This window comes from Myotis davidii, unplaced genomic scaffold, assembly GCF_000327345.1.
Source record: "Myotis davidii unplaced genomic scaffold, ASM32734v1 scaffold187, whole genome shotgun sequence".
In the NCBI taxonomy this organism is placed as follows: domain Eukaryota; kingdom Metazoa; phylum Chordata; class Mammalia; order Chiroptera; family Vespertilionidae; genus Myotis; species Myotis davidii.
The window spans coordinates 3,745,297-3,772,052 of NW_006383018.1; the positions used below are offsets into that span (position 1 = coordinate 3,745,297).

A 26,756-nucleotide genomic window follows, 5' to 3' on the forward strand; every position below is an offset into this window, starting at 1 on the left:
GTTAAGAGATCAACCAAAGGACTTGTATGCATGCATATGAGCATAACCAATGGACATAGACAGTAGGCGAGTGAGGGCATGTGCTGGGAGGGGGGTGGGTGGGAGCAGCCAAGGAGAGGTCAAAGGGGGAAAAAGGAGACTCATGTAATACTTTAAATAATAAAGAATTTAAATTTAAAAAATTGTTTACTCCCATCAGTGTTTGGACAGAAAACTGCTCTGTGCCTAGATTGTAGGCTGTACCTTGAACTTGGCTTAGCTCTGCAACGTGATAGCAAGGATTAAACTATTGAATATATTATGTCTTCTGATAGTTTATTTATTCTTTTACTATAAAAATTAAGTTTTTCTGGTTCTCTTTTCTAAAACTAGGTGATTACAACTGTGCCAAAGCCTCCAGAGGACAAGCTGGAAGATGTGCATACAAATCATCCATTAAAACAAAGAAGAAGAATCTAAGATTACTAGTAGCAAATTAATATTTTCTAAGAGTATTTATTTTTAGCCTGTTGTTTTAATTCTTGAAGAGATTTTACTGCTGCTATTTTTTTTTAATGCACTCCTCTTTGTAATTTCTTTCAAGCCACTTGTTTAATTTAGTTTCACCTTTTAAAATTAGTTTATTGTGGACAAAATACTTGCCAGCCAACTGTTTCCCTTAATAAAAACTTTCCCAGAAACGCCATCCAGTGACTTTAGTTACATCTTATTGGCTAGAACTGGGCCCATGACCATTCCTGAGGAGTCTGGAATAGTGAATGCTTTAGGTTTCCAACTTCTATGGTTAAGGAAGCAAGAGAAAAGAGGGCTGGGAATGCCTGACTTGATGCTACAAGATCCAAGGTGGTTGACTAACTTAAATAAATTTGCTTATTATTACCTATTATAGATGTTATTTTGATCCAAACTTACTATTACAGAAACTGTTCTTATAATGTTACCTTTCACATTGCAGTAACTCTGTGTGAATTAATTGAAGGAAATAAAGATAGGCAACCAGGATCTGTTTTTTATTTTAATGCAAGTATTGAGTGATTCACATTAAAAAACTAGACAGAATTCAGGATGTGTTTGAATGCCAGGGCTTCAAAATCAAGACAAATCTGTAAAGTAAAAAAAGTTAATAAACTATTAGAACAAAGCTGAAATTAGAAGCTTACATGCTTTAGTTAACTTATCAGATGAATTTATTTGATCTATGGCAGAAGCAAATTAGAATTTGTAAATTAGTGACTTCTACCACTACTTTTATAGCACACTCACTTTTTTTTTCCTGTTAGTAGACTACATAATGGGAATCCAATTATGTACAGGCTGTTTTCATATTTTTACTGATAAAAATACTGGAGAAGGCCCATACCAAATGGCATCTCTTTTTCGTTCCTCCCTATCCTTAAGGGTCTGGCCTAATGGATTGAATTCGAACATATCAGTTAAGAAGGCTCATCTTCAGTTATGACTTACTGATCCAGACTTGTTAGGAGGGCACTAAGTGGTAGATGGTCTTTTTTTATATATATACATTTTTATTGATTTTAGAGTGGAAGGGAGAAACATCAATGAGAATCATTGATTGGCTGCCTCCTGCACAGCCCCTACTGGGGCTCGAGCCCACAACCTGGAGGCATGTGCCCTTGACCAGAATCAAACCTGGGACCCTTGAGTCTGCAAGCTGATGCTGTATCCACTGAGCCGAACTGGGTAGGGCTAGATGGTCTTAATAGAAGCTGCAGGCAAGGGGGTTGGCCCTACTTCCTTGTGAGGCAATTAGATATTTTTTTTTTTTGCAGAGTTCAGGTAAAAGATGTATTAGAGACCTGACCATAGAATTAGGAAGAATACATTGCTGTCTAGGACAGCCTTCTAGGACTTGAAGGTGTATGAACCTCCACTTGAGAGTCTTATTGTAATTCTGATGGTGGTGGTCAGGAGCTGGTGGGGGCAAGAATGGGGAATTGTTTAATGGGCACAGAGTTTCAGTTTTGCAAGATGAAAAGAGTTCTGGAGATTGCTTGTACAGGAGTGTGAATGTACTTTACTGAACCTGAATACTTAAAACTGATGTGGATGGTAAAGTTTATGTTAGGTGTATTTTCACATACACACACACACACACACACAAGTCTGACAGTCCTAAAGGGAGGAGCTGCTAAGTGGGTTCTTTGTTATTGAATGGATTCCTGATATGCATGTGGAGGCCAGCACTCCTCTCCACCGTTCCTTAAAATGAGAAGTCTTCCTTTCACATATTGCATTTTACCACATATTTCCAGACAAGATGCGGGAATATCCCTGGTCAGGTGGCTCAGTTGGTTGGAGTATTGTCCTGTAGACCTAAAAGGTTGTAGGTTCGATTCCTGGTCAGGGCACATACCTAAGTTTTGGGTTTGATAGCCAGATTGATGTTTTTTTCTCTCTCCTCTCTCTCTCCCTCCATCCCTCCCTCTACAATCACTAAACATATCTGTAGGTGAGGATTTTTTAAAAAAGGAATAAACTACATTGGGACAAATTAAGAGAGATGAGCTAAGATGGCTAAGGATAGCTTATTATGCAAGTTCATTCACAAAATCATCTAAATTACCACAGAATAAAAAGTTTCTTCAAAAAAAAAGTTTTCTTATGTCATGTTTGCAAAGCAGAGTTGATCAGAGGCAGAATTAAAATGTTAATGAATCAGATAAATTATTAGGCTGGCTCTTCTAGCTCAGAAAACTTTTGTCACATCCGAACATGAAAATAAACCTTATGACCACAAAATACTATATATGTGTTCAAATTTTTTAAAATTTAATTTATTCTCCTTGACAACATTTGGGTTGAAAGACACCAAGTTTTCTCCTAGCAGTTCTTGCTGAACCCACTCCTTATTCACTGTTCTATCCCTTAAGTAAGCCCAATATACCTTGGTTTTCTTTGGGGAAATATTAACATACAAGAAATCAGGACTTGCATACAGTTGAAGTTACAAGCCCAAAAGAAAAGTCTGTTGAATAGAATTACTTAAACAGTCACTACTGTCTTGGTTCCCAAAGCACTAGGATGGGCTGAGCCCTTCATGGTTGCCTAAACCAGTGGTTGGCAAACTGCGGCTCACAAGCCACATGTGGCTCTTTGGCCCCTTGAGTGTGGCTCTTCCACAAAATACTGACTTCTGCACATGGGCCATGAAGTTTCAATCGCACTGTACGTGCGTGCCAGCACGTGGTATTTTGTGAGGTGTAGCAGTGAGTTGAAGCCCTAAAGAGGTGAGTGTCCAACCAGTGTTATTTTCAGATCCGTTAAAATGTCCCCTCAACCTTTTTGGGCTGTTGGCACTGTACCTTTGCTTCTGGTAAACATTGTCCAAACACCTCCATCAAAAGTCTCTCTTCTTTCACTGCTTTTTCAAAGTCGGCAAAAGAGATCTTGCCATCGTTGTCATAATCCTAGAGAGGAAGCCCATATTGTCCAGCTATTTTTGTGGTAAAATAAGGACCACAGGGCAAAAATTCTCAAGCTCAATTTTTAGTACTAGAACTTGTTCTTGAAAGGATCTCTTAATTGGCAGCTCATCATGTAAAAAGGATAAAAGTGGAGTTGCTCAGATAAGGACCGAGGCACTGGGAGTTAGAGCACTCACAGCCCAAGATGGACTAGTCATGCAGACCACCGCTAGGCCTTTAGGGATGGTTGGGATCTATAGAGGCGGGGAAGTGTGTGGAGGAAGTGCAGAATGGCCCAACCTGAATTATGACAGTAAGTCAGGAGAAGAGGGACCTGCCTCAAGTGGAGCATTGGTGACAGGGACTATGGGGGATTAAGTAAATCATGGGGATAGCATGTATGTGGGTTATGTATGCCTTTAACTGCTTCAGTGAATTTGGGTTTGATTTTATGCGTCTTTGGTGTGTGCTTTTCTTTCCGCATGTCAGGGTATAACTAAATCAGGGCTGCTGAAAATCTAATCTAGAGAAAGGTTTGAATAATTGTCAGAAAAGGTTCACTCCCTAACATTTCCTTTCAAAAAAGAAGAGGGTGGTTTTGGTATGAGGGAACATACTGTCTCTCGAGAAGTCTCCCCTGAGCCCTGGCAGAGTCGAGTGAGTACTTCCAGTGGAAGGGGATACTCTGGACCTGTGTTAGCTGAGTCTGAGACTCGGCAGTCCACATCGTGTTTCTTTCCTGAACTCCAGAGTCATGGGTTAGCCAACCCACAAATCCTACGCCACAAATATTCACCGGTATCCGGTGGAGGGTCACAGTAAGAAAAGGAGAGAAATTACTATGTCCATTAGAAATGGCTATTATTGGTTTCATTGAATTCTGCACCCAATTTTCTAGTGTGACCTTGAAATCTGACCTTGTGATCTGTACTTCAGTTTTCTCATCTGCCAAATAGAGATAATTTCTACTTTACAGGATTGTTTTGAGGATAAAATGAATTCATATATTAAAGTTCTGTGAAGGGCCTGGCATATAGCAAGCACTCTATTTTAAAAACCTTTTATTATTATGTTACTCTATTATATTGAATATTTGGAAGAATTGAAAGGCTAAGGTCATGAAAACAGACTAAAATAGCATCCAATTTAATACACATTAAACCTGCTGCCTTTCCCACAATTAGTGAGGTTTTACTAATATTAAAATATTTCAAAATGAGAAAATTAACATTCATTTGGAATAGTGATTCATTTAATCACCCAGCAATTCCACAAATATTTTCTGAGCACCCACTATCAGCCAGACACTATTGCAGACAATGGTCAGAGCAGAAAACAAACAAAAACTCCTGCCCTCATAAAGGCTGCATTTATTATGGAGGGAAATAATTTCTTCATCTTAGCTTTATTCAATATCCACTTGCTTGGTTATAATGAATTACAGTATTTCATTCTTACCATTTTCTTCAGCGTTATCTCTACCAATTCTTTTATTCCTTCATCACTCTCTTCCTCAGATAACTGCTGGTGTAGACTGTTCCTCAACATGTCAAATATTTCCTCTCGAGAAATGTAACCATCATCACCATTCAAATAATACACTTCAAAACAGACTTTTCAAAGCATAAGATGTTTAAAGACTTGGATAAGGACAGTTAAAATGTCACTAATCTTCTCCTTAGTTATTTCATTATATAATAATAAAAACAATTTATACAACCTACAATTATTGGCCTATATGGTAAAGTGATTTTAAAATAAAGCACCTTTTATTACATTTCTTTCCACAAGATAAAATACCCCTTGGAACGTGTAAAGAAAGACTTGTAACTTCTGGACTTTGAAATTGAGGGTTTAAAAATATTATGAAGCTGAAATAAAGGGGATACATATTTTTAAATCTCTGATTATACAATACATTTATACGTGTATACATGTGTGTAAAAATCTCAGCTTTATGATTCTCTTCTTACATAGAGAAAAATAACTAAGTACACACTTTGCCATGTCACCAACAACACTTTTTGGTGTATTTAGCCAGTGAGTCTGTCATCTCTTTGGAGCCTGCCTGTCTGCACTACTCAGAAAAACTGCTCTCTCCTCACAGAGTAAGCACTACTACAATCCACTCCTTCATCCACAAGTGACTTACTTAGGTCCTGGGAATACAGCAGTAAGAGCTCTTGTGGTGTTTGTAACCCAGTTAAGTGTTTTACAAAAGCAATAGAACCATGTATACAACTCCAGGGTATTAGATTAGCAGTGTGTTTTTGTCAAGTTTCTCCAATCTATTGCACACACGAGTTTGCAACACAACCCTTCAAAAAGTAGTATCTTCCCCCAAATTAACATATCTCGAAATGTATATGAAACATTTTTAGGAAGTGGGGTTAGAAGAGGAAACATTTTTTGATAGTGTGATGCTATTCAATCACTATACAGCTACTTTCAATGTCACAACCATTTTCACCAGGTATTAGTATCACCACAAGAATTTACACCCAAGAAACTTAGCTTTTCACTTTTAGGTGAGACTTTTGTATAGGAATGTTGCAATAAGCTTAATGGCAACTATATTTAAATGTTATCCTGTAAAAAAATTAGACTGAAGAAGAAAACACACAAAACTAGAAACAAAAATGTCAGAAGGTTGGCGATCTTCTTTAAAAATGTGTTTCTTTAAAAATGTGCTATCACTTTAAAATGTGTTTAATTTAGGGATCTTTTTTTGAACATTCCAAATCCAAATTCAAGTGGAAGAAGGGATAAAAAAAATTGCTTACTTCCTCAGTACTCTGCTGTCTTCTCTTAAGCAATCTGTTTCTTTGAAAACTACTATTTAAAATTGTTCCTATTATCTTTCCAGGGCTCCTCGCCCCAAATCTTGGAACTAGAGGTGTAAACATAGGAAATACACACCACACCAATGGTACAGGGGAGGGGAGGCCTCAGTTATTTCTAGGCAAAATTGTAAACTGGGATAATGTGTTTGGAATTCCTAATGCTCCTTTTCTTTAAGAGGCTCTCTTTATAATCTCCTCCCTTTGGGCTTTCATTGTCCTAGGCTTTCCCCCTTTTCACACATCTACACTAACACTACAGTATTGATGTCTGGTGGTTAACATGCATTTTACCTTGTCATACACACCACACACACACACAAACACACAGGCAATGGCCCAATGTGACTTGTGCACTACCCGTATCAAGGCCTATTTCCAGCTGAGCTCAGAGGTAGCCTCAGAAATTTCCACCTTACTAGCTGATAAGAGTTGGCATAAGTCCTAATCCTTAGTTTCTGTTATTAGCCTGGGCCTTAAGCCAAAGACCCATCCTGGTGACATCTGAACATTATAGAACCAGTGAATGGAGTGTTTGGGGATCCTGGGACTAGGGACTCTCCTATGAAATAGCCCACCCATGTCATCTGGCCTGTATTTTTTTTTAAAACTGTCATGAACTATTTTTGCAAGGTTGCTATAAAGAACATTAATTTTATATTTTTTAAAAATATTTAAACATTCACTAAATACAAAATTAACCATATATATTACTAAGCCAGTAATGCCATATAGAATTCTTACACTTCAGCTTTTCTTCAAAAGTCCCTCGAAGAAACACTGATAATCCTTTAACCCACTCATTTACATTTATGCAGTTATCACTGTCTTTGTCAAATGCAATAAATACTGAAAAAAAGCACATATAAGTGTATTATTATTATTCACAGCTATTTTATAATTCAAGAATATGTATGTATAGATTTTTTAAAAATCTCCTCCCAAACTGAGGGGAGAAAAGGGTTTTGGTACAATCATTCTTGAAAAAGTCAAAATTACTGAAAATGTTTTCCCCAGATTTCTATAGGAAGAAAAGTCATTCTCCTCCATGATCAATGATGATCTTGTTTTGTACTGTTACTATGTACGATGATGGAGCCAATCAATGTAGTAATTTTTATTCTAAAAAAGTGGCAAAATTCTGTTCTAAAGAGCTTGTACAATGCCTGAAGATAAATTACTAAAATAATACTATTTTTAAATTACCAATGAAATCTTAATATAGAAAGTAAAATATTATTCTTTTGGGGGTGATGAATGTTAATTATTTTGATTATGGTTATGAGTTCAAGGGTGTACATATATAGATCAAAACTTACCAAATTGAACACTAAAAATCAGTTAGTGAAAATGACTGGCTCATATTAAATAACTTCCTACTTTAAATAAATGACCTTATTTTTTTTTCAGTATGAGTATTTTTCATTTTTATGAGGAAAAAAATTTACATGTCTACAGCATATGAATTTATAGACATCATGATTAAAAGCCACATGCTTATCTTTGAAAAATAATACTGCTAGCTTATTTAGCCCGTTACTAGATATCTCTCAAAGTGGTACAGTTATAAGACATCTTGAGCAAGTTTATATTAAAAACCATCCTGACAATAAAATCAACTACTGATTTGTATTGGCAGCACTACCAGAATTGTCTTTCTAGTTTGGCATTAAAAAAATCAAAGTCTTTGATGAAAATTAAATATGTAATATTTGTCATTTATTAATCTACTTATATAGATGCCATATATATGTTTGCCACCTCAGCTTGGCTCATTTCAGTCCCTTATGACTTCTTACCCCGATTCATTAGCTTATCATCAGTCATTCCAAACAAGCCATGCAGGATCATTCGAAATGTGCTCTGATCTAGTCTAGCGTTATCAAGCCTCACATCAGGATTTTCCACCAAGCCGTGAAAAAGTATTATGAGGCTCTCAACTTCACTTTTCTTGACTGTAAAATGAAAATATAAATATGACTTAATCATTGAGTTCTCCAATCTAACTTACAATATTTTACTAAAAGCTATTTTTTCCCTTGATGCGAGATGCCATAAAAAGTATGATATGGACTTGTTACTCAAGAGCTTATACAATTAAGATGGTTCTCACTTGGAAAGAGGAGTTGGGCCACTTTCATGGGAATGAACTTTGAATTGGGCCTTGATGCATAGTATTTTTATAGGAAGGAATGAGTTGGGGGTGGTAAAGTAGTGGAGAATTCCAGGGAGAGGTAACAATATGAATAAAGGAAAGAGGTAGAATGGAGGTTGAGGTTGAATATGTCTTCCTGGGAGCAGCACGTTGGAAAGAAGTGAAAAATAAGATAGAGGTGGAGGGCCTTGAATGCCTGGTCAGAGGATTAACATTTATTTTACTGGAACAGTGTCTCTCATGGTGTCACCTTTGGCCCATCTGTGTGAAAATCAACCCCTTCTCGATTGCTTGTTAAACATGCAAATTGCCAGGCCTTGCCCCAGACCTACCTCAGAATTGCTAACAGCAGGCCCAGGAATTAGCTTCAAAACAAGAGTTCAGTTGCAGTGGTTCTCAACCTTCCTAATGCCGCGACCCTTTAATACAGTTCCTCATGTTGTGGTGACCCCCAATTTCATTGTTACAAAGTGAACATAATTAAAGCATAGTGATTCATCACAAAGAAAATATGTAATTATATATGTGTTTTCCGATGGTCTTAGGTGACCCCTGTGAAATGGTCGTGACCCACAGGTTGAGAACCTCTGCAGGGCTAGGTGGTTTAGGAAAAGACAAGTGGCAAGCTGTATTGAAAGGAAAACTGGAAGCACAGAAGCCAGGTCTGGAGTGACAGGGCTAGGGAGATGGAAAAGAGGTCAGAGAGTGGGGAAGGAGCTTGAGATACTGCCAAATAAATACATAAATAAATACATACATACATACATACACACACACACACAAAAAAACTAGTAGGATTTCATGACTGGCTTTAAACTGAAACTTTTTAATACTTATGTACCTAGATCTCACTCTAGACTTAGTGACCTAAGGAGTAGATTTAAGAAGTGCACAGGTGATTCTAATGCACCATCAGGACTGAGAACTAAGGGATTAGACTTAGTGGGTTGGTGGTAGTAGACAAGTATTTGAGTTCTACTTCCATTTCTGAGAGACTAAATAGCTGAGATAGACAAGTTATATACCATCTTTACGCCTCAGAGTCCTCACCTATGAAAATTGGGTATTATCTGCCCTAAATGATCTCTGAGAGTCCTTAAGTGTCTAAAAGTCTAATTCTATGAATCAAAGGTTGAGAGAACTGAAAGAGGGAAAGCTGGTTACTATTTTTCTTGTTCCCTTCCTTGTCTTCCCTCCCGCCTTTCTTGTTTATTTCTGGGGAAGATGGGGAGAAAAAATTGTTAGATGCTGTCTTTGAAATGACCAGGTTACCCAACTGAAATTAATGATAGCACATAGCAAATAGCAGTTTGCCGTAAGAGGGCTTCCACTGTGGTCAAAATGACTCGGCTCTTCGGATGATTGACAAATCTAAAAAATCAGCAATTACAAAGGTACCCAATAGTATTTTATTAACTGAATTAGATCCTCAGGCTTCCCACTGTAGCTAGTATAAAATATGACTTAAAGGTCTTCTATGAACCAGGCAATGAATACTTCCTGTTTGCCTCAAGGTTGTTACACTTTGGTGGAGATAAAGTGAAGTAAGGTAGTACAAACACTATGATTGATGGTGGTTGGGGGTAACCCAAAGGAAGGAATAATCAATTGGGGGAAAGTGGTAAGAAATTAACAAGGGTCCCAAGGAGGTGTCATGAGCTAAGACCTGCCAAAGGAGTAAGCATTTGCCAGAAGAGGATGCTTGAATGCATGGAGGCCTGTTCTGAGAGCTGCAATGGGGAGCTTACTGAAAAATTGAGGCAAGTTAACAGGATCAGATTTGCACATAAGGAAGATCACTTTGGCAGATTCTTGAAGCTACCTTATGAGTGGTGAATCCAGATGTGACAGGTTGTATTTCCCCAGAGACCACTGGAACAATCTACCCTACCCCACATGCTCTTCTTTCAATGTGACTTGACACTCCAGCCTTAGAAAGATGGGGTCTGTCCTCCTCACTTGAAACTAAGGGGGGGGGGGGGCTTTTGTGCTGGTTTCCTGTCAACCAATACAGTACATGAGTTATGAGGCGATGTGACTTTTCAAGGTTACATAATACAAAGGGGACAAAAACTTGCTCTGAGGACAAAAACTTGGAAAGACATCTTTTTTGGAATATAAAGAAAAAGGAAGCTCAGATGTGGATACTCTCTATGGAGTGCATAGTAATATACCAATATGCTTGCCTGAAAGCAGTCCTGTTCAATTCCGATGGAGAATTACTGAGTGGAAATGTTAGCGCCAACACTACTGTGAATTAAATGGATCCCTGAAGAAAGTGAGGAGCTGTTTTCAAATACTGCAAGTCATCCAACAAAGCAATCAAGGATTTTAGACAATCTTCAGTGGGTAACTTTTTCTGAGTTTATTGATGTGGCTCACATTTCATTTCATCTAAAGATCTTATATATGTGATCAAAACAATTGTGATACTTGAGAAATTGTGGATAGTGAGGCTCATGTTGCGACACCAGAGACTGACCTGTGTTAAGTATTTTAGCGTAATTTTAGATTTACAAGAGAGGTGCAATGGTAGTATAGAGTTCCTATAAGTACTTCACTGTTCCTCCCTGTTGAGATCTTACATGGTACATTTGGCAAAAATAATACAGTAACCTGGCATATTATCAACTAAATTACAGATTTACCAGTTTTCCCACTGTCCTTTTTAAAATTCCAAGATCCATTTGGTTGTCATGTCTCCTCCAACTTATGAGTTTTCAGTTTTTCCTTGCTTTTCATGACTGTGAATTAAGAATGTTTCTTGCCCCGCTGGCGTGGCTCAGTGGCTGAGCATCGACCTATGAACCAGGTCACAGTTCCATTCTGGGTCAGGGGTATGGGCTCAATCCCCTTTGGGGGGCCTGCAGGAGGCAGCCAAATGATGATTCTCATCATTGATGTGTCTCTTCCCCTCTCTGAAATCTGTGTGTGTGTGTGTGTGTGTGTATAATCCTCTTAATTTAGCTTTGTTTAAGATTTTTTTATGATTAGTTTATAGGAAGGAATGAGTTGGGGGTGGTAAAGTTAAGTGCTTTGGGGAAGAATACAAGATAAAGTACTATTCTTGTCATCACACTTCAGGGGCATACATGTACCTTCAATTACTTGCTTAAGTTGGTGGGTGGGTCTCTCCTTATTTAGTTCTGAGTTAAAGATGATGAACATAAACCATTCAGCACAGTGTCTTGCCAACAGAGAGCTCAACAAACACCAGCTGTTAGTAATCTGAGTGTAAAGTAGTGATCTGGTTACAGTGAATCAGTGTCAAAAACTTTCGAAATAGAATAGTAACCCATCCCTTTTTTCACACAATTATAAATATTTTCTTTGCAGAAGACTATGGGATATGGGTGTGATCAAAGAATTGCTTTCAATAACAAATTATGGTATTTAACATTCATCACAGACATTGCTAAACATAATTTCATTAGGATGGGAGAGGAATTATATATTTTTAAGTATAAAAAAAATTCCTTTTGAATGTCATAAAACTCAGGCTCTGTTAGGAAAGCAGCAAATGACAGAAGACATTACATTAAACACTGGCTCAATCTGCTAGATATGACTTAAGGGACGTATGGACAGCAGGGTTGGAAACGGGCCCTACAAGTGCTTGAGGAGTTTAGATCATTTAAGCTGTATCCGGAATAAGAGAAAACAGAATTAAATCCATAAAGAGTTTTAGAGAGGTGGTGCCTGTCCTAATGAGAAAAAGTGGAAGTGCTCAATAATGAGGCTGTCCAAGTGGCTGAAATAAAAGTAACTTCCTCAAATTCTAAAAACAGATTTTCAGTATTATCAGAAAGGCTTGTGGTCATACCGTAGAAAAAACTTTCATGAAGATTACTTTTTAAGGTCTGTCAAGGCAAGGAGTTCCCCCCTCCAAATCCAACATCTAGTTTCCTGTTATATATCTTTACCAGCTCCCTTAAGCAGAGCAATCATCTGCTTCTATGGATTTTGTGCCAGAGAACTTGGGGAACTGGTCCAAGTAAACCTTTATACTTATCAGTCCTTGGTTGGCAGATAATCCTTTAGCACTTACGATCTCACGTAAATTCTCAAGCTCTTCTTTTCACATACACAAATATATTTCAGGATAGCTGGTTATTTTCAGTGTAAGTGCAGGGATAGTTGTTCACTTGTGGTCTGTTTTTTCCAAGTGATCAAAACATTATATAGGAAACAGGAACTCTAATTTGGAGCTTACAAAGCACTTGTTAATGTCCGGCTAGTATGTCTACCAATGTTTCTTTTTGAATAAAGATGCTCAGGCAGTGCTGGATGTCTGGTCAGTACTCACAGCTCTTGACGGTTTTACTGATGGATTCCACCAGTTTTCCCAGAGCCTTCGGGTCCATGTTGAATGTGGCTTCAACACACGGCAGACTTCTCAGGTAACGCAGCTCCACGCCTGGGCGTCCTGGACTGCCACTGTTTCCAGTTCACGATGTCATACCCAACACAGAATGTGATGACAGCAACATTCCAGCAACCAAATACAGAAGGTTTTCAAGTAATTGGAAAAATATGCAACAATGGTTGTTACCTCTCAGTACTCCTGCCATGATTTCACTAATGTTATTGTGATCTGAAATATCACAGCAATTCTAAGATCTATCTTTTCTTTGGGTCTAAACACCACTGACAGTGATACTTGCTATTATACTGCCATTTATATTTCCTCAGCACAAATTCTACAGTTGAAAATGTTTCCCTCCTATTTGAACAATTAAACTAAGTAAGATTACAAAGGCCTTAAACTTTTAAGTTGAAATAATTTCCCAGGCTATAAAAAGCTCCTTCAAAGATTATAACTTCATTTGCAAACTCAAAACCAGTACCTTCTCATGATATCCATACAGAGGCTTTACTCTGGGAGCTTCTAAAGAAACATTAAACCCCACTTTTACCCCTCCAACTTACATAACTGGTAGGAAAACATGATGCCAAAGGTAGACAAAAACAACTGTCCTTACTCTTGTCTACTGTCAAATCTTAGAGACCAAGCGTCTTCTGGTTTGTATCTGATGGTCTTCACTGCAGTAAGAAAAAAAAAAGTACTAAAATAAATTTTAATGAAATAGAAATACAAATTTTAAAATAAGGCAAATACAATTGGGGGGAAAAAGTTTTCTTAAAATTCTTCTATAGATTTAAGTTCAAAACGGGCAATTTTAAAAGTTTGAAACCTGCCCTAACTGGTTTGGATCAGTGGATAGATCATTAAAAGTTTGAAACCTGTCACTTAAATTTGAATAATTGCTTTCCTCTCAGTTCTTTGAAGTTAGCCATTGTTCTCCATAAAAGAAAATTAGGCAATAGGCTTTAGCACATCTTGACTGATAGAATATGAACTCATATTCTAGATAAAATAAATTCAGGACACTCTTGTGGTATTTAAAACACCTAAATATATTAAGGGCAACCAAACGACTCTAAAACAACTAGAAAAAGTAGCACTGGTATAAATTCAATTTTTCTGTCCAGACGCTCATCTTCTCAGTTACTTTGGCATAATTATCTGAGTAACATCCCTTGTGTTGAAAAGGAGTGGTTTGGTAGAGGGAAGAAGAGATGTTGACTTGCACCATAACATTACCAGTCAAATTTTCTCCCCATACCTTATTAGGAGACTGTTAAGGTTATCAAAGAGAAACAATGCAAAAGGTTATCTCCCAGACCAGGGGTGGGCAAACTTTTTGACTCGAGGGCCACAATGGGTTCTTAAACTGGACTCAGAAGAAGGAGCTGCGGCTGTTTCCCGACATTGCCATGTTAACACTGATGCTGTTGAAGGAGCGGAGGGGAGAGCAAGAGAACCCTCCGCTCTTTCGGCTCCGCGGGCGGTAGTTTGCCCACGGCTGTCCCAGACAGTCAACAGTCTGGAAAGAGTACAATTTTGCCATATCACTTTCTTCCCCAGTCTAATAAAACAGACAGTTGCCGCTAGTGGAACAAAATCATCATAGACTGGACCAGTCTGCAAAGGTACACCTTTAAGTTCATAGTAAAACTGATCATCAAACCACCCAATAAACTTATCTTTTAGCATTTTCATGAACAATTCTGAGAAACTTCCTTTTGGGTACAAAATATCCCTCAAATTTGCTGCATACTCAAGAGCATATAGGTATCTTTTAATAGGTAACAGTATGAAGCTTTATGCCTAAAATTTAAGGAAACTAACCAAGGAACATGTTGTTTTTTTCAGCTAAAAACTTGGAGATATGTCTTATCCTCCTACCACTTAACAACTAGTAGTGTTTCTTAATCATTTTAACTTTACTGTGACTCAAAGGAAGCTGATAGAACAAGGCTATTTTTAAGTAAAATAGCTATTTATTCAGCCTCTTGTCATGCCAAAACGTTTTGTGCATATACCACTGTAATTAGCACACAGGCAAAATTATACATCAAATTATATTTCATATTACCCGATTATATAAAAATGTAAAGTGAAAATGACTTATCAGTTCCTTTTAACATAACTAGTAAACAATTCAGAAGGAGTTACGAGGCACAAAATCTTAGTAAAATGACACAGAAAGAGCAATAATGTAATTCTCGCTTAAGTTTAACTTGTCATATTTTTTATGAATATACAAAGACAAACTTTTAAAACATTATATTTACTAAGATTCTGGCAAGAGCTTTATGTAACAAGACACAGCATTACCAGGCCTGCCACTCAACTTGTATATGGTAAGTCTCAGCTTCAATATGAAGCTGTTACAAACAAAACCAACCAAACCAAATCTAAACTCTGCTTTTCACATGCTAATATTTTGGCAAGAATGCCATTAAATGCAGTAAGGAATTAAAGATAGCAAGAATAAAAAGTTAATAAAAGCTAAACTTTACAGCCTAACCAAAATTCATACAAAAAATAGCTATCACTGGTTACATAAAATATTCCTGACTGGTTAAAACTTAACAGTATAAAACATGCATTTTAGAATTTTTAGCTATCAAGTTCAAAAAGTACCAGTGTGTATTGGAAATGACTCCTTCCCAAAGCTAAAGTGTAGTCAAAATTAATCCAACTGTTACAATACATTCTAGTAATAAAAATCATTCAGTATTATTGAAGTGGAGGTAAATTCCAGAGCTTCTGGGGCTTTCTCGTGCTGCAAAAGGCTGCTTCTCTGATTCACTCAAAGCAGCAATATGACAGACCAAGGATGTTACTAAGCTCAGTAAAGCGCAAGACTGCCATACCCAGCTCTGTCCTCCTCATGAAACATGGCTACTGTGTCCGCAAAAATAGGATGTGTGAGGATAAAAGGCACGCTATTCTGCTAGCTAAAGAAATAGCAAACCACCCCCCACCCTTAAAAGCTCCTTCCCCAAGTAAATAAAAGTATACAAGGGGAAAACATTAAAATACACTTATCTACAGAGTAAGGATTTTAAAATATCAATGTAATCCCTATTTCAAAAACATTAACTAGAGTCTTCTGGTCATTTCTGTTTATACCTTAATGATGTACCCAGACTCAATGTCTGTTGATTTATCATTAGATACTTCTAGTCAAAAATATTAACTTTATTCCCAAATATCAACCACTAGTACAACTGCAGTGTATTATCTCCCAGAGTTATTAAGCAATGGAAGAGAACAAAGACAGATGTTCAAGGAGCAGGCAACTCTTATGGCCCTTTCACACAGCGGCATGTGCGTGGCTACCTAACAATCCAGGAATAATTCTAGAAACAACAAAGGTCATGCATTTTAGTAAATATGTCATTATTTTCACAGTTGAGATCTCCTCAGACATTGCACTTTCTTTATAAGGGAATCCTGATTTTGCCTTTCACGGGGAGTCAGGACTTGAACTAGCAGCCTTCTTTTTCTTTTTCTTACTGTGTTTCTTATGCTTCTTTTTCTTTTTTGTCTTTTCCTGTAGAGACAGTTCCATGTTAGACATTTCTACATGAAAATATGCAAATTAAAAACAACTTTACCATGGTACTTCTGAGCCAATGTACAGTTATTTCAACAATCCACACAATCAAGTAAGCTACTCAAAACATTTCTTGAAAAGTCTCAATAACCAATATCATGATGAAGAGTGCTTGGCGATTTCCAAAAGGATAAGGAAAAACTTTTAAATCATTAGCACATTAATGTAGATTTAATCAAAATTTCCCATAGAAAATAACATGGTACCAACTGCTTTATTTCATTTATTTACTTTCTAAAGGTAAAGTAATTGTAGTTACTGCAAAGAAACCCCACACCACAGCAAAATAATGGTTTTTGCAAAATCATAGTTTTCAAAGCACATATCTATTAAATCTGCCATTTTTAAGTAAATAGAAACAAATATTATGTACTGCTTAGACCAGTGATGGAGAACCGGTGACACGTGTGTCAGAGGTGACACACGAACTCATTTTTTTGGTTGATTTTTGCTAAATGGCATTTAAATATATAAAATAAATATCAAAAATATAAATCTTTGTTTTACTATGGTTGCAAATATCAAAAAATTTCTATATGTGACACGGCACCAGAGTCAAGTTAGGGTTTTTCAAAATGCTGACATGCTGAGCTCAAAAGGTTCACCATCACTGGCTTAGACTGAGAGCACTTGAATTAAGTTAACTAACTGGTACAAAATATTGATGGATAGTTGAAAAGTCTTTTTTAAAAAATTCTTTATTGATTCAAGTATTACATATGTCTCCTTTTTCCCCCATTGACTTCTCCCTGGCCACTCCCACCTCCCAGCACATGAGTTGAAAAGTCTTATTTAGCTTACTAAGACAGATGCTTGACTGTTTGAGGAAAATGCCACTGAAGCCTTGTAAAAGCAGTCAAATTGTCATTGGATAGAGGGAATTAGAATTTTGTTGAACTCAGATTTTCATGACTGACTGCTTCAGATACAGAAGAGAAAGCGGAACTTTTAGGAACAGATACTGGAAAGATGGCATCAAATGATAGACTATTTGTTTCAGGAGAAGAAAATAAAAAGCAAGAGGAGAGACAAAGAAGCATAGTAAAAGCAAAGCTTCCCACTCATTTCCTTATCTATTAAACTTTCCATAATCCTCCCTGCTCTCTCACAGACCTCTAACACTTTGTGGACCTAAGCTAACTTTCATCATTCTTTTCATTACAAGCCACGTATACAGGGACAAAGAGTCCAAAATCTTGTGTTTGGGCTTTTAAAAAAGTAAGTTTTGGCCTTGGCCAGGTGGCTCAGTTGGTTGGAACATCAGCCTATACACCAGAATGTTAATTCTGAATCACACATGACCAAATGAACCTTCTTATCAGAGAAGGACTCCCATCTTTAGAGCTAGGGAAATTATGGGAGTTACCCTTAAATCTACAAATGATGTTGTTCTCATTTTTATTTCACCTCTCCCTAAGAAAATGCCTTTAAAGGCCAAGGTCCACACTTAGTATACTGAGTGCCCCAGATTACTTTGCTGACAGGGTCCACATTTCTCTTTGATATCTGTATTCACTTTCTCTAGGTGGGTCGACTTCTCATTTGATTACTGCTTCTGTTTCCCTTATTCTCCTCCTCCTCCTCCTTTCTCCTTTCCTACTTCTCAATCTGCATAACAGCAGAGCTGGCTTTAGAAATGATCACAAGAATAATCTTTCTTACTGAATCATTTATGTTGTCGTATTCCAGCTTATTACTCACTGCAGTTTGTGCTTAGAGAGGCCTTTTCTGTTATTACCAGGGTTGGTTGATCTGGAAGTAACTTCTATTGCAGATAGAGGAAATCACCATACCTTAATATAATATTTCATACTACACCTTCAGAAAGTCAAATAAAAGTTTGAGCTTACATTTCTAATAAAATACTAAAATAGAAACAGAACATGCTTGGCATGAGGGTTTTCTTTCCTTTCCCTGAACCAGTTAATTTTCTCCAACCCATTAAAGTGAAGTTGCTGAACACCACAATAAATATTTATTTGGTCCTAGTAAATGCAATCATGCTTTACCCATGACTCAATTTCTATTAAATAAAAACAGCTATACTGTTGTCATGTAAAAACGTAAGTGATACTTGCTGTTGTTTTTTCTCTGTCTTCACTGCTTTTCTTCTTTTTTGCCCGTACCTAAAAAGTTTAAATTTTTGTGGAGAAAAGAAGACAAATATGTAACTTGTACTCATGGCATTTCTTTTTCATTCCCTAATATACCCTGCATCTTTAAAATGTGTATGTCAAAAACATATGACAACCAAATGATATCTTAAATGCCTTAACCTCAAACCCATGAGATCACAATGAGGATTAAATAAAAAACATTTTTTAAAGAGGGGGAAATTAAGATCTCAAATCTCTAAAGGGCTTCTCTTATATTCCCTTTCAGCACCTAAAAACAACAGTGAGGTGCAAAGGATAAAAAACATGAGCACTGAAATAAATAAAACAGACAAAGCTCTGAGTCCTGGTACACTGAATACAGATAAAATTCCAAGTTGCTAAAGCTTGCATGTACTTAATGTTACATGCAAATGTAATGTATTTTCCTAGAGAGCACTCAGGAAATTGTTATCTTTTGTCATCTTGTCATAACAACAACGACGGGAGAGGCAGCTGTGTTGCATCTACATTTAACCAGGCCAACACAGATGATGCTGTCACACAATGTACAGGACAGCCCTGACAGGATGGCCGAATAGCCTGCTAGACACTCATGTAATGAACCTATTTATAACAGAGAAGTTAAATTTACTGCACTGTGAACACAAAGTACTTTGTACAGGGTTTTCAGATACACTCAACCATCTACATATTGAAATGTAATTTAATAAACACTATGGATTATTATTTTCTTGTATTTCTTCTATTTCTGTTAGGGGATAGTAATGTAAAAATGTGTAGGTTTTATATATATAAATATACATTTATGTAAAAGCTACAAATTTCATTTCAGAAAAGCATTACAAAGTATTGCTACAAAATGAGAGCAATAGGCCCTATTTTACAAACGAGAAAGCCAATTCTGAGAAATACTTTTAGGAAGATAACTTACAGACCTAAAATTAAAAATGGACTATAATTCTAAGAGAGTACAAAATTTAAGACAGGGATATTAGAGCTGAAAACGACTGTATAGATGACCTCATCCTATTCCTTTAATTTATAGATAGAAAAACTGAGATCAGACAAACATTTCTGCTCCACCTCATTACCTTTCTACTCCCTAAATAGCAGATCCAACAAAAACAAGGAATTGCCAGGTTTCAATCTGCTTTACACCATACAGCATCTTTCATGTAATTAAAAATATAGCATACTAAAAATAAAATATTAGAAGAATAAAAATAACATACATATCTCAGATTGGAAAGGAATCTGAGAATATGGTTAATTGTAAAAATAATAGTAATATAATTATCTTATGGAAAAATGCAAAACTTATTCTGAAATGGAACTTCTTTTTCTTTTTCATGGTACATCAAACTAGAAAAGTAAATTAAATACTTATGAAGTATTTTGTTTTTCAGTTAATATTAAATCAAATCAAATAACTAGACATTCTATAGTGAAGAAAATAGATTTGATCATATACTTACCTCCTCAATATAATCTGACTCTGACAAAGACTCAGATGATAAAGGTTTATCTTCAGGATACATCTTTCTCTTTTTGCTGAGTCCCTTAATGTCCTAGTAAACAAAAAAATACATGGACCTTGACTCAAAAAGACATTATTATTCCATGAAAATTTTATTTCTAAGTTCTAGTAACATTTCTTCTGATTATCATAAAATGAAGCACTGTTTGCATTACTGAAAAATGAAAACAATCTAGATGTCCACAATCAGAATGGAGCAATAAACTGTGGCAAATTAATAGAATGGAATACTTTAAGCAAAAGCAACAAACTTGAGAGTATCAACAAGGATAAATGTCAACAGCAATGTTGAGTGAAAAATACAAGTTTGAGAAGGAAACACAATGATACCATTTTGAAAATAAAAAATACTCTACACTATTTATGAATATATGTAACCAAAGTGCATAAATGTGGAAGGAAGGATGCATACTAATTCAGAAATAGCAGCCTCTAAAGAAGGAGAAAGTGTCTGGTACTTTTTTCCCCTCTGGCAACTATCAGTCTGTTGTCTGTATCTATGGGTTTGTTTCGTTTGTTAGTTTGCTGCTTTTTGTTTTATACCCCACATAGGACATACACATTTTTTTAAAACATGAAAGTAATCACTTATTCTATAATGGTTTTTAAAATGAGAAATCAATGTTGAATCACTATTAACCATATGGTTCCTTTTGGCCAGTTACATTACAAATTATATTAATACACTTCTTATCTTTGAATTCTTATAATTAACCCAACTTGGCCACAAGTTTCTTCTTTTAGTATCTTAGTAAATTTTTATTTGCAAATTGATATGAAAGCACTCCTAGGTATATACCCAAGATCAATGAAAACATTATGGCCACACAAAAACTTGTATACATATGTTCACAGCAGCATTATTCATCATAGCCAAAAGGTAGAAACAATTCCAATATCTACTAATAGATGAATGGATAAATACATTGTGGTATATACATACAATGGAATGTTATTAATCCATAAAAAGGAACAAAATACTGATATACATGCTACCACTTAGATGAGCCACAAAAATATTACACGAAAGGAAAGTCAGACAGGAAAGGTTACATATTGTATGATTGCTTTTATGATATATCCAGAATATGCAAATCCAAAGACATAGGAAGCAGAGTAGAGGTTATGTGGTTATGTTGCTTTTGCTTATAATATTCTACTTTATAAGTTCTTTTCAAAGGAGTGATGAAAAAGTTTTAAAACTAGAGTGAGGTAGATGGTGTACAGCATTGTACATACACCATCAAACTGTAATTTTAAGATGAGTAATAGAAAATTATGTGAATTTCACCTCAATTTTTAAAAATTATATAAAAACACAGTAAAATACAGTGACACTCATTCACAGTTTTCTTTCATTTAGTAATTGCTGTCCTGAGGCTTTATCCTATCTAATAAAAGAGAAACATGCAAATTGACCATACCCCTAAATGCTTCCCATTGGCTAATCAGCAGGATATGCAAATTAACTGCCAACCAAGATGGTGGCCGGCAGCCAGGCAGCTGAAGTGAACAGGAGGCTTACTTGTTCCAGTGACGGAGGAAGCCAAGGTCCCCAGCCTGTGGCAGCCCAGCTCTGAGCTCTGGATGCAACAATGTTGCAATTATCGAAGCTAAACAAGCTCCAGATAGCTGCTCTCAGCCGGCAGTGGGCTCAGAGCTTAGAGCGACAGTGATGGCAACAGAGTTTCAATTATAGAAGCTAAACAAAGCCCAGATATCTGCTTTCAGCAGCCGAAACCTCAAGCTGGAGCCGGCCTCAGAGCTAAAGCCGGCTCTCAGCTCCAGTGACAGCCATAGAAAGTAAATAAATCCCAGAATTAAAAAAAGGAAGAAAAAAAGGAGAGGCTGGGGAGAATTGTGACCAAATTTGTGCATATCTAGCAAAACTGTCATTGCCATCCCAAAGTGGCATTCCAAAGAGTGATCCCAAAGGGATTCTATTGTGTTTAATCACAATTTCAAAAATGCTAAAGTATAAAAACATATGCATTTTAGAATTGATGAAATATACTCAGTAAATAATGTCATTAAAATTAAAAGTTTGTGTTCATAAAGATATCTTATACTCATTCAAATTTTCATTTTTTAAAGGCATCAGAAAAATGTGTTCAGATAAGCAAAACATGTACCTATTATATGTTTTTTATAAAATTGAGTACTAAAAATTGTAATCTGTGATGATAAAGCTATGGTACTGCCATACAATGAAAAATATTATTCAGCAATATAAGAAGAAACATCAGTGCACATGAAGAGACATGATGAACCTAAAATGCATATTGCTAACTGAACTAAGCCACTCTGGTAGAGCTGCATACTGTATGATTCCAAGCATTTCAGCTTCTGGAAAAGGCAAAAGAATAGAGATAGTAAAAAGATCAATCACTACTGGGAGAGTGGGGTGGGTAAGGTTGGGTAAAACATAGGATATTTTTTTAGGGCGTAAAACTACATGAGATTACGAATTTTTTTAAACCCATATGACGTTAAAGAACAAATAATGAAAATAAAATCATTCAGGAGAACCAGGGATCCCAGGAAGGAATGCAGACTGTGACCAGTGAACCTAATTGTATTACAAATCACTGAAGTGGTGGTAAGGTGGGGGAGATGTCCTGACCCAAGTAACTTTAAAAATCCTGTATAATAAAAGCCTGATATGCTAAGTGTCCAGTCATCTGGTTGGCCATTCAATTAATGGAAGTGTAATATGCTAAAAATAGGCTAAGGCTGCTCAACCGCTTGCTATGACATGCAATGACCGCCAGGGGGCAGGCAGTCAACCGGTTGACGAGTCACTGTGATGTGCACTGACCACCAGGGGGCTAACACTCCAATCAGTAGGTTAGCTTGCTGTTGGGGTCCAGCTGATCCAGACTGAGCAAGATGGGCTGGACATGCCCTGGAGCCCTCCCGCATCTCTCCCCAGCCTCAATTGTGCACCGTGGGGTCCCTCGGCCTGGCCTGAGCCCTCTTGCAATCCAAGACCCCTTGGGGGAGCCAGTTTCAGACCAATCCCACAGGGGGAGCACCACTCAGCCAGGAGCCAGGCTCATGGCTGGCAAGCGCAGCGGCGATGGCAAGAGCCTCTTCCACCTCCGCAGCAGCGCTAAGGATGTCCAAGGGGGAGTGGGCCTAAACCGTCAGTCGGACATCCCCCAAGGGCTCTAAGACTGCAAGAGGGCACAGGCTGGGCTGAGGGGACCCCCACTACCCTGCTGAGTGCACAAATTTCATGCACCGGGCCTCTAGTTTTTAATAATCAGAACAAGATTTTAAAATGTAAATCAGAAACATGGATAGCGATAAATTCATAATTAATTATAGTTAAATCACAAGATAAAATATCTACTTACAGTAGTAAAATTCTTTTTCAAAACTTATCTATGGTATACTCAATTTGAAACAGAAGTCCATGTTCTTTAATTAAAGGGACCTCTTTTAAAATGACTTGAAGGAACAAAGGAAATGTTTACTCTCCATTACTTAAAATTTGTCATCTGAGATAATCCATTAATCAACACAAATTCAAGCTTTCTTCAGGAATACTCTTCTATCTTCTAATAAATAATGAAACCAACAAATAATTTCCTTAAATCAATATGAAATGCCATAAAAGCCAAAAAACAATCTCAAGTTAAAAAGGGGAACACATTATTTATTCCTTTAAATGAAGTATTGTATGATAGACTACTTAAGGCAATGTAAAATTATAATTACCTTTTCTTTCTCACTTGCATCCTTTGACTTCTTTTTCTTTTTTAAACTATCCTAAACAAACAAATATTTTATCAATTTTAAATGTAAAAGATACAGCATAATAGCATAAAGATAAAAATACCCAAAAGGTGATTGGTTCTATAACTGAAAAAGTTTACTTCAATACCAGAATTTTATTTTAAAAATATAGAAGAAATGTGTTGTATATGTATGTGATTGTAAATAGGCTTCTTCATGTATCTGTCCGTGTATCAAATCTATGTACACCAAAAATGACATACTGTCTGTGCAAATCACATGGTATATTTTACTATAAGACTTTATGTCATTGCCTAATTTTGCCTGAGGTGGTCTTATGCACAGGTGTTCTAATTCACTGTGTGCTCAGACATTTCCCAATTTGATTTCCCTACTCTCCTTATAAGGAGGGGAGGTAAGAATTTTTGCTTTTGAATACCTCAGTTCCAGTTATTAATAACCTCCCTGAGCCTTTCTTATCCATAAAGTGGGATAACAAATATCTACTTCATAGAGTTGTTGAGAGAATTGAGTTAACATGTCAAGTGCTTAGAACTATGAGTAACATGTAAAGGCATTTAATACATGTTAGCTATCAATATCATTAGTCTGGCTCTTTTGCTTTAGAAGACAGGGAAAAAAACCCCAACATTTGCTGAATACTTATTAGACACCAGGCATTTGTCAGAAGAAATATCACTAGGGAAGTAGCTATCTGCCACAAAACAAAACAGTTGCTGCTTCTCCTGGGAGCCTGGGACACTGTCCAATGTGGTCCATGGATACCCCTGTATCAGCACCACAGAGGACATCTTTTAAAATGTAGACTTTTAAGACTAATCAGATTTACTCAGACTCTGAAAATGAGGCCCAAGAAACTACATTTTTATTGCAACGTGCACATTTTTCTTATGACCACTAATGTTTGAGAGCATATTTGTTAGACAATTCTGGTTAGTACAGAGCAGACTTAGGTTCAGTAGAAAAGACACTAGACCAGATAATAGAACACATATTCAAGTTCTAATACTACCTGTATAAATTCAAGCAAGACTTTTTTTTCTCTGAACAATGACTTTTTTTTAAAGCTTTTCTCATTGATTTTTTTTTTTTTGAGAGAGAGAGAGGGGGAGAGGAAGAGATAAAACATCGATGATAGACCAGCTGCCTCCCACACGCCCCCCCCACTGGAGATCGAGCCCGAAACCCTGAGTGGGAATCGACCCAGCAACCTCTTGGTGCCTGGGACGATGCTCAACCAATTGAGCCACATCAGCTGGGCTCAACTTTGACTTTTCATGAAAACTAGAGGCCTGATGCACGAAATTTATGCAAGAGTAGGCCTTCTTTCCCCTGGCTGCCAGTACCAGCTTCCCTCTGGCAACCGGGACCCAGGCTTCCCTCTGGCTACTGGCAGGCACCCAGGACCCGGGCTTCCCTTGCAGTCTCGGCTTCATCTGGTCTAATTAGCATATTACCTTTTATTATTATAGATGGGAAAAATAATGCCTGCCAGGCTTATCATAAAGCTATCATGGATGTGTTGAGAGAGAAACATATGTATGAAAATATTTAGAGAACAATTAAATGCCATATGTAAGGTATTAAGTGGCAAAGAACATCTCAATTTTAAACTGAGAGCAACTTAAGATAGGAAGAACTAAAAGAAAAACCTAATTACATGTCTTCACTGTCCAACATGGTACTAATTTAAGTAATCTTACCTTACTGTCTGATTCAGTCTCTGAAGTGGAGCTTTCAGAAGATTTATGTGAACGGTTCTTCTTTTTCTTTTTCCTTTTTCCTTGTTTCTTATCCTATATAAAACATTTTTAGAAATATTTGCTTTCTGTTTTAAAAATATAATAGATGTATTTTAGTAATATTAAATCTTTATCAATATACAAAAGTTACTGAAAGGATCAGCTTTAAAGATATACTTTACTTAATATTTAAAATGTAACATATCATTTCCTTGTTTTATAATGTCAAGTGATTTGAGTCACACATAATTCCTAGCATCTAGTCAAATACCATTTTACATTTTTCAAATCCATTTCTTCAACTCATATTTTTAAATGAACAAGACAAATTCAAAATCTATAAAACATATACATCAGTATTTACATCAGTACTCTCAGAAATAATAAAACCTGTAAGTAAACATTTTTAACTGACATTTCATAATGTGTTTCCTTTGTCATTAAATAAATTACAGATATTTCATGGATCATCATAGGCAAACCTTACCTCATCTTCAGAATCTGAAGAACTGCTGGAAGAATCAGAGCTTGATGAAGAAGAAGATGAATACTTGACCAAGCACAAAACAATTAAAGCTTGTGAGATGCAGGAATCTTTTTCTTTTACTAAGTCTCTCAAATACTTAACTAAATCAACCTAGCGTCAGAAAAACAGATGCCATCTTCATAAGACTTAAGTATTAAAATGTCAAATTTCCTAACAGAAAAGGCTCAACCAAGTAACACATATAGCAATGGTGGTCAATTTCCCCTCTTTAATAGCAATACAGGAGTTACTAGGTTATAAGGAGGTTGGCACCTGTCTTTTATATCAGAAATAGAACCACCCATAACAATCAAAAGACCTCCAGGCTCTTTGATTCATCTAGAGTTAGCAAAGAGTTAGCATACAGCCTGTATAAATTATTCTTACTTTTTTTTGTAGGCTTTTAATTATAGTATTTAGAAAAATGGAAAAGTTTTGCTCACCCTACCAGATTTCTTCTTTTCTTTTTTCTTTCTCTGTAAGAAAACAAAAGTACAAGCCTAAATAAGCTAATGTGAATTTTCAAATGTATCTATAAATATAAAAGCCTAATATGCTAAGTGTCCGACTGTGTGGTCAACTGGCCAGTCGATATGATGTGCACTGACCACCAGGGGGCAGATGATCTGACTGGTAGGTTAGCTTGCTGCTGGGGTCTGGCCAATCGGGACTGGGCGACATG

General features: G+C 36.6%; 3 protein-coding genes across 5 annotated transcripts in view; 1 reads left to right on the forward strand and 2 right to left on the reverse strand.

Annotated features, from left to right (window-relative positions):
- RBM48 (RNA binding motif protein 48) overlaps nucleotides 1–879 on the forward strand; it is a 6,204-nt gene extending 5,325 nt beyond the window's left edge. For both annotated transcript variants that reach the window (XM_006779205.2, XM_015558311.1), the window contains exon 5: nucleotides 373–879. In XM_006779205.2, the coding sequence (XP_006779268.1) occupies nucleotides 373–459 (87 nt within the window). In that variant the 3' untranslated portion in view covers nucleotides 460–879. The remainder of the gene's footprint in view (nucleotides 1–372) is intronic.
- A 123-nt stretch (nucleotides 880–1,002) lies between these two features.
- LOC102766618 (EF-hand calcium-binding domain-containing protein 1-like) lies at nucleotides 1,003–13,642 on the reverse strand. The gene is made up of 6 exons (XM_006779204.2): nucleotides 12,727–13,642; nucleotides 8,065–8,220; nucleotides 7,010–7,114; nucleotides 4,884–5,038; nucleotides 3,324–3,428; nucleotides 1,003–1,103 (listed from the first exon to the last, which is right to left on the reverse strand). The coding sequence occupies exons 1-6, from the start codon at nucleotides 12,782–12,784 to the stop codon at nucleotides 1,050–1,052; spliced, it is 633 nt and encodes a 210-aa protein (XP_006779267.1). The 5' UTR covers nucleotides 12,785–13,642; the 3' UTR covers nucleotides 1,003–1,049.
- Nucleotides 13,643–14,539: 897 nt separating this feature from the next.
- FAM133B (family with sequence similarity 133 member B) overlaps nucleotides 14,540–26,756 on the reverse strand; it is a 19,856-nt gene continuing 7,639 nt past the window's right edge. Inside the window, exons 5-11 of one of the 2 annotated variants that reach the window (XM_015558312.1) lie at nucleotides 26,518–26,550; nucleotides 26,036–26,098; nucleotides 25,510–25,602; nucleotides 23,768–23,818; nucleotides 19,983–20,075; nucleotides 18,469–18,516; nucleotides 14,540–16,327 (exon numbers count right to left, since the gene is read on the reverse strand). In XM_015558312.1, the coding sequence (XP_015413798.1) occupies nucleotides 16,241–16,327; nucleotides 18,469–18,516; nucleotides 19,983–20,075; nucleotides 23,768–23,818; nucleotides 25,510–25,602; nucleotides 26,036–26,098; nucleotides 26,518–26,550 (468 nt within the window). In that variant the 3' untranslated portion in view covers nucleotides 14,540–16,240. Of the gene's footprint in view, nucleotides 16,328–16,941; nucleotides 18,517–19,982; nucleotides 20,076–23,767; nucleotides 23,819–25,509; nucleotides 25,603–26,035; nucleotides 26,099–26,517; nucleotides 26,551–26,756 lie in introns of those variants that run through there. The other variant, XM_006779206.2, reaches the window with a different exon arrangement.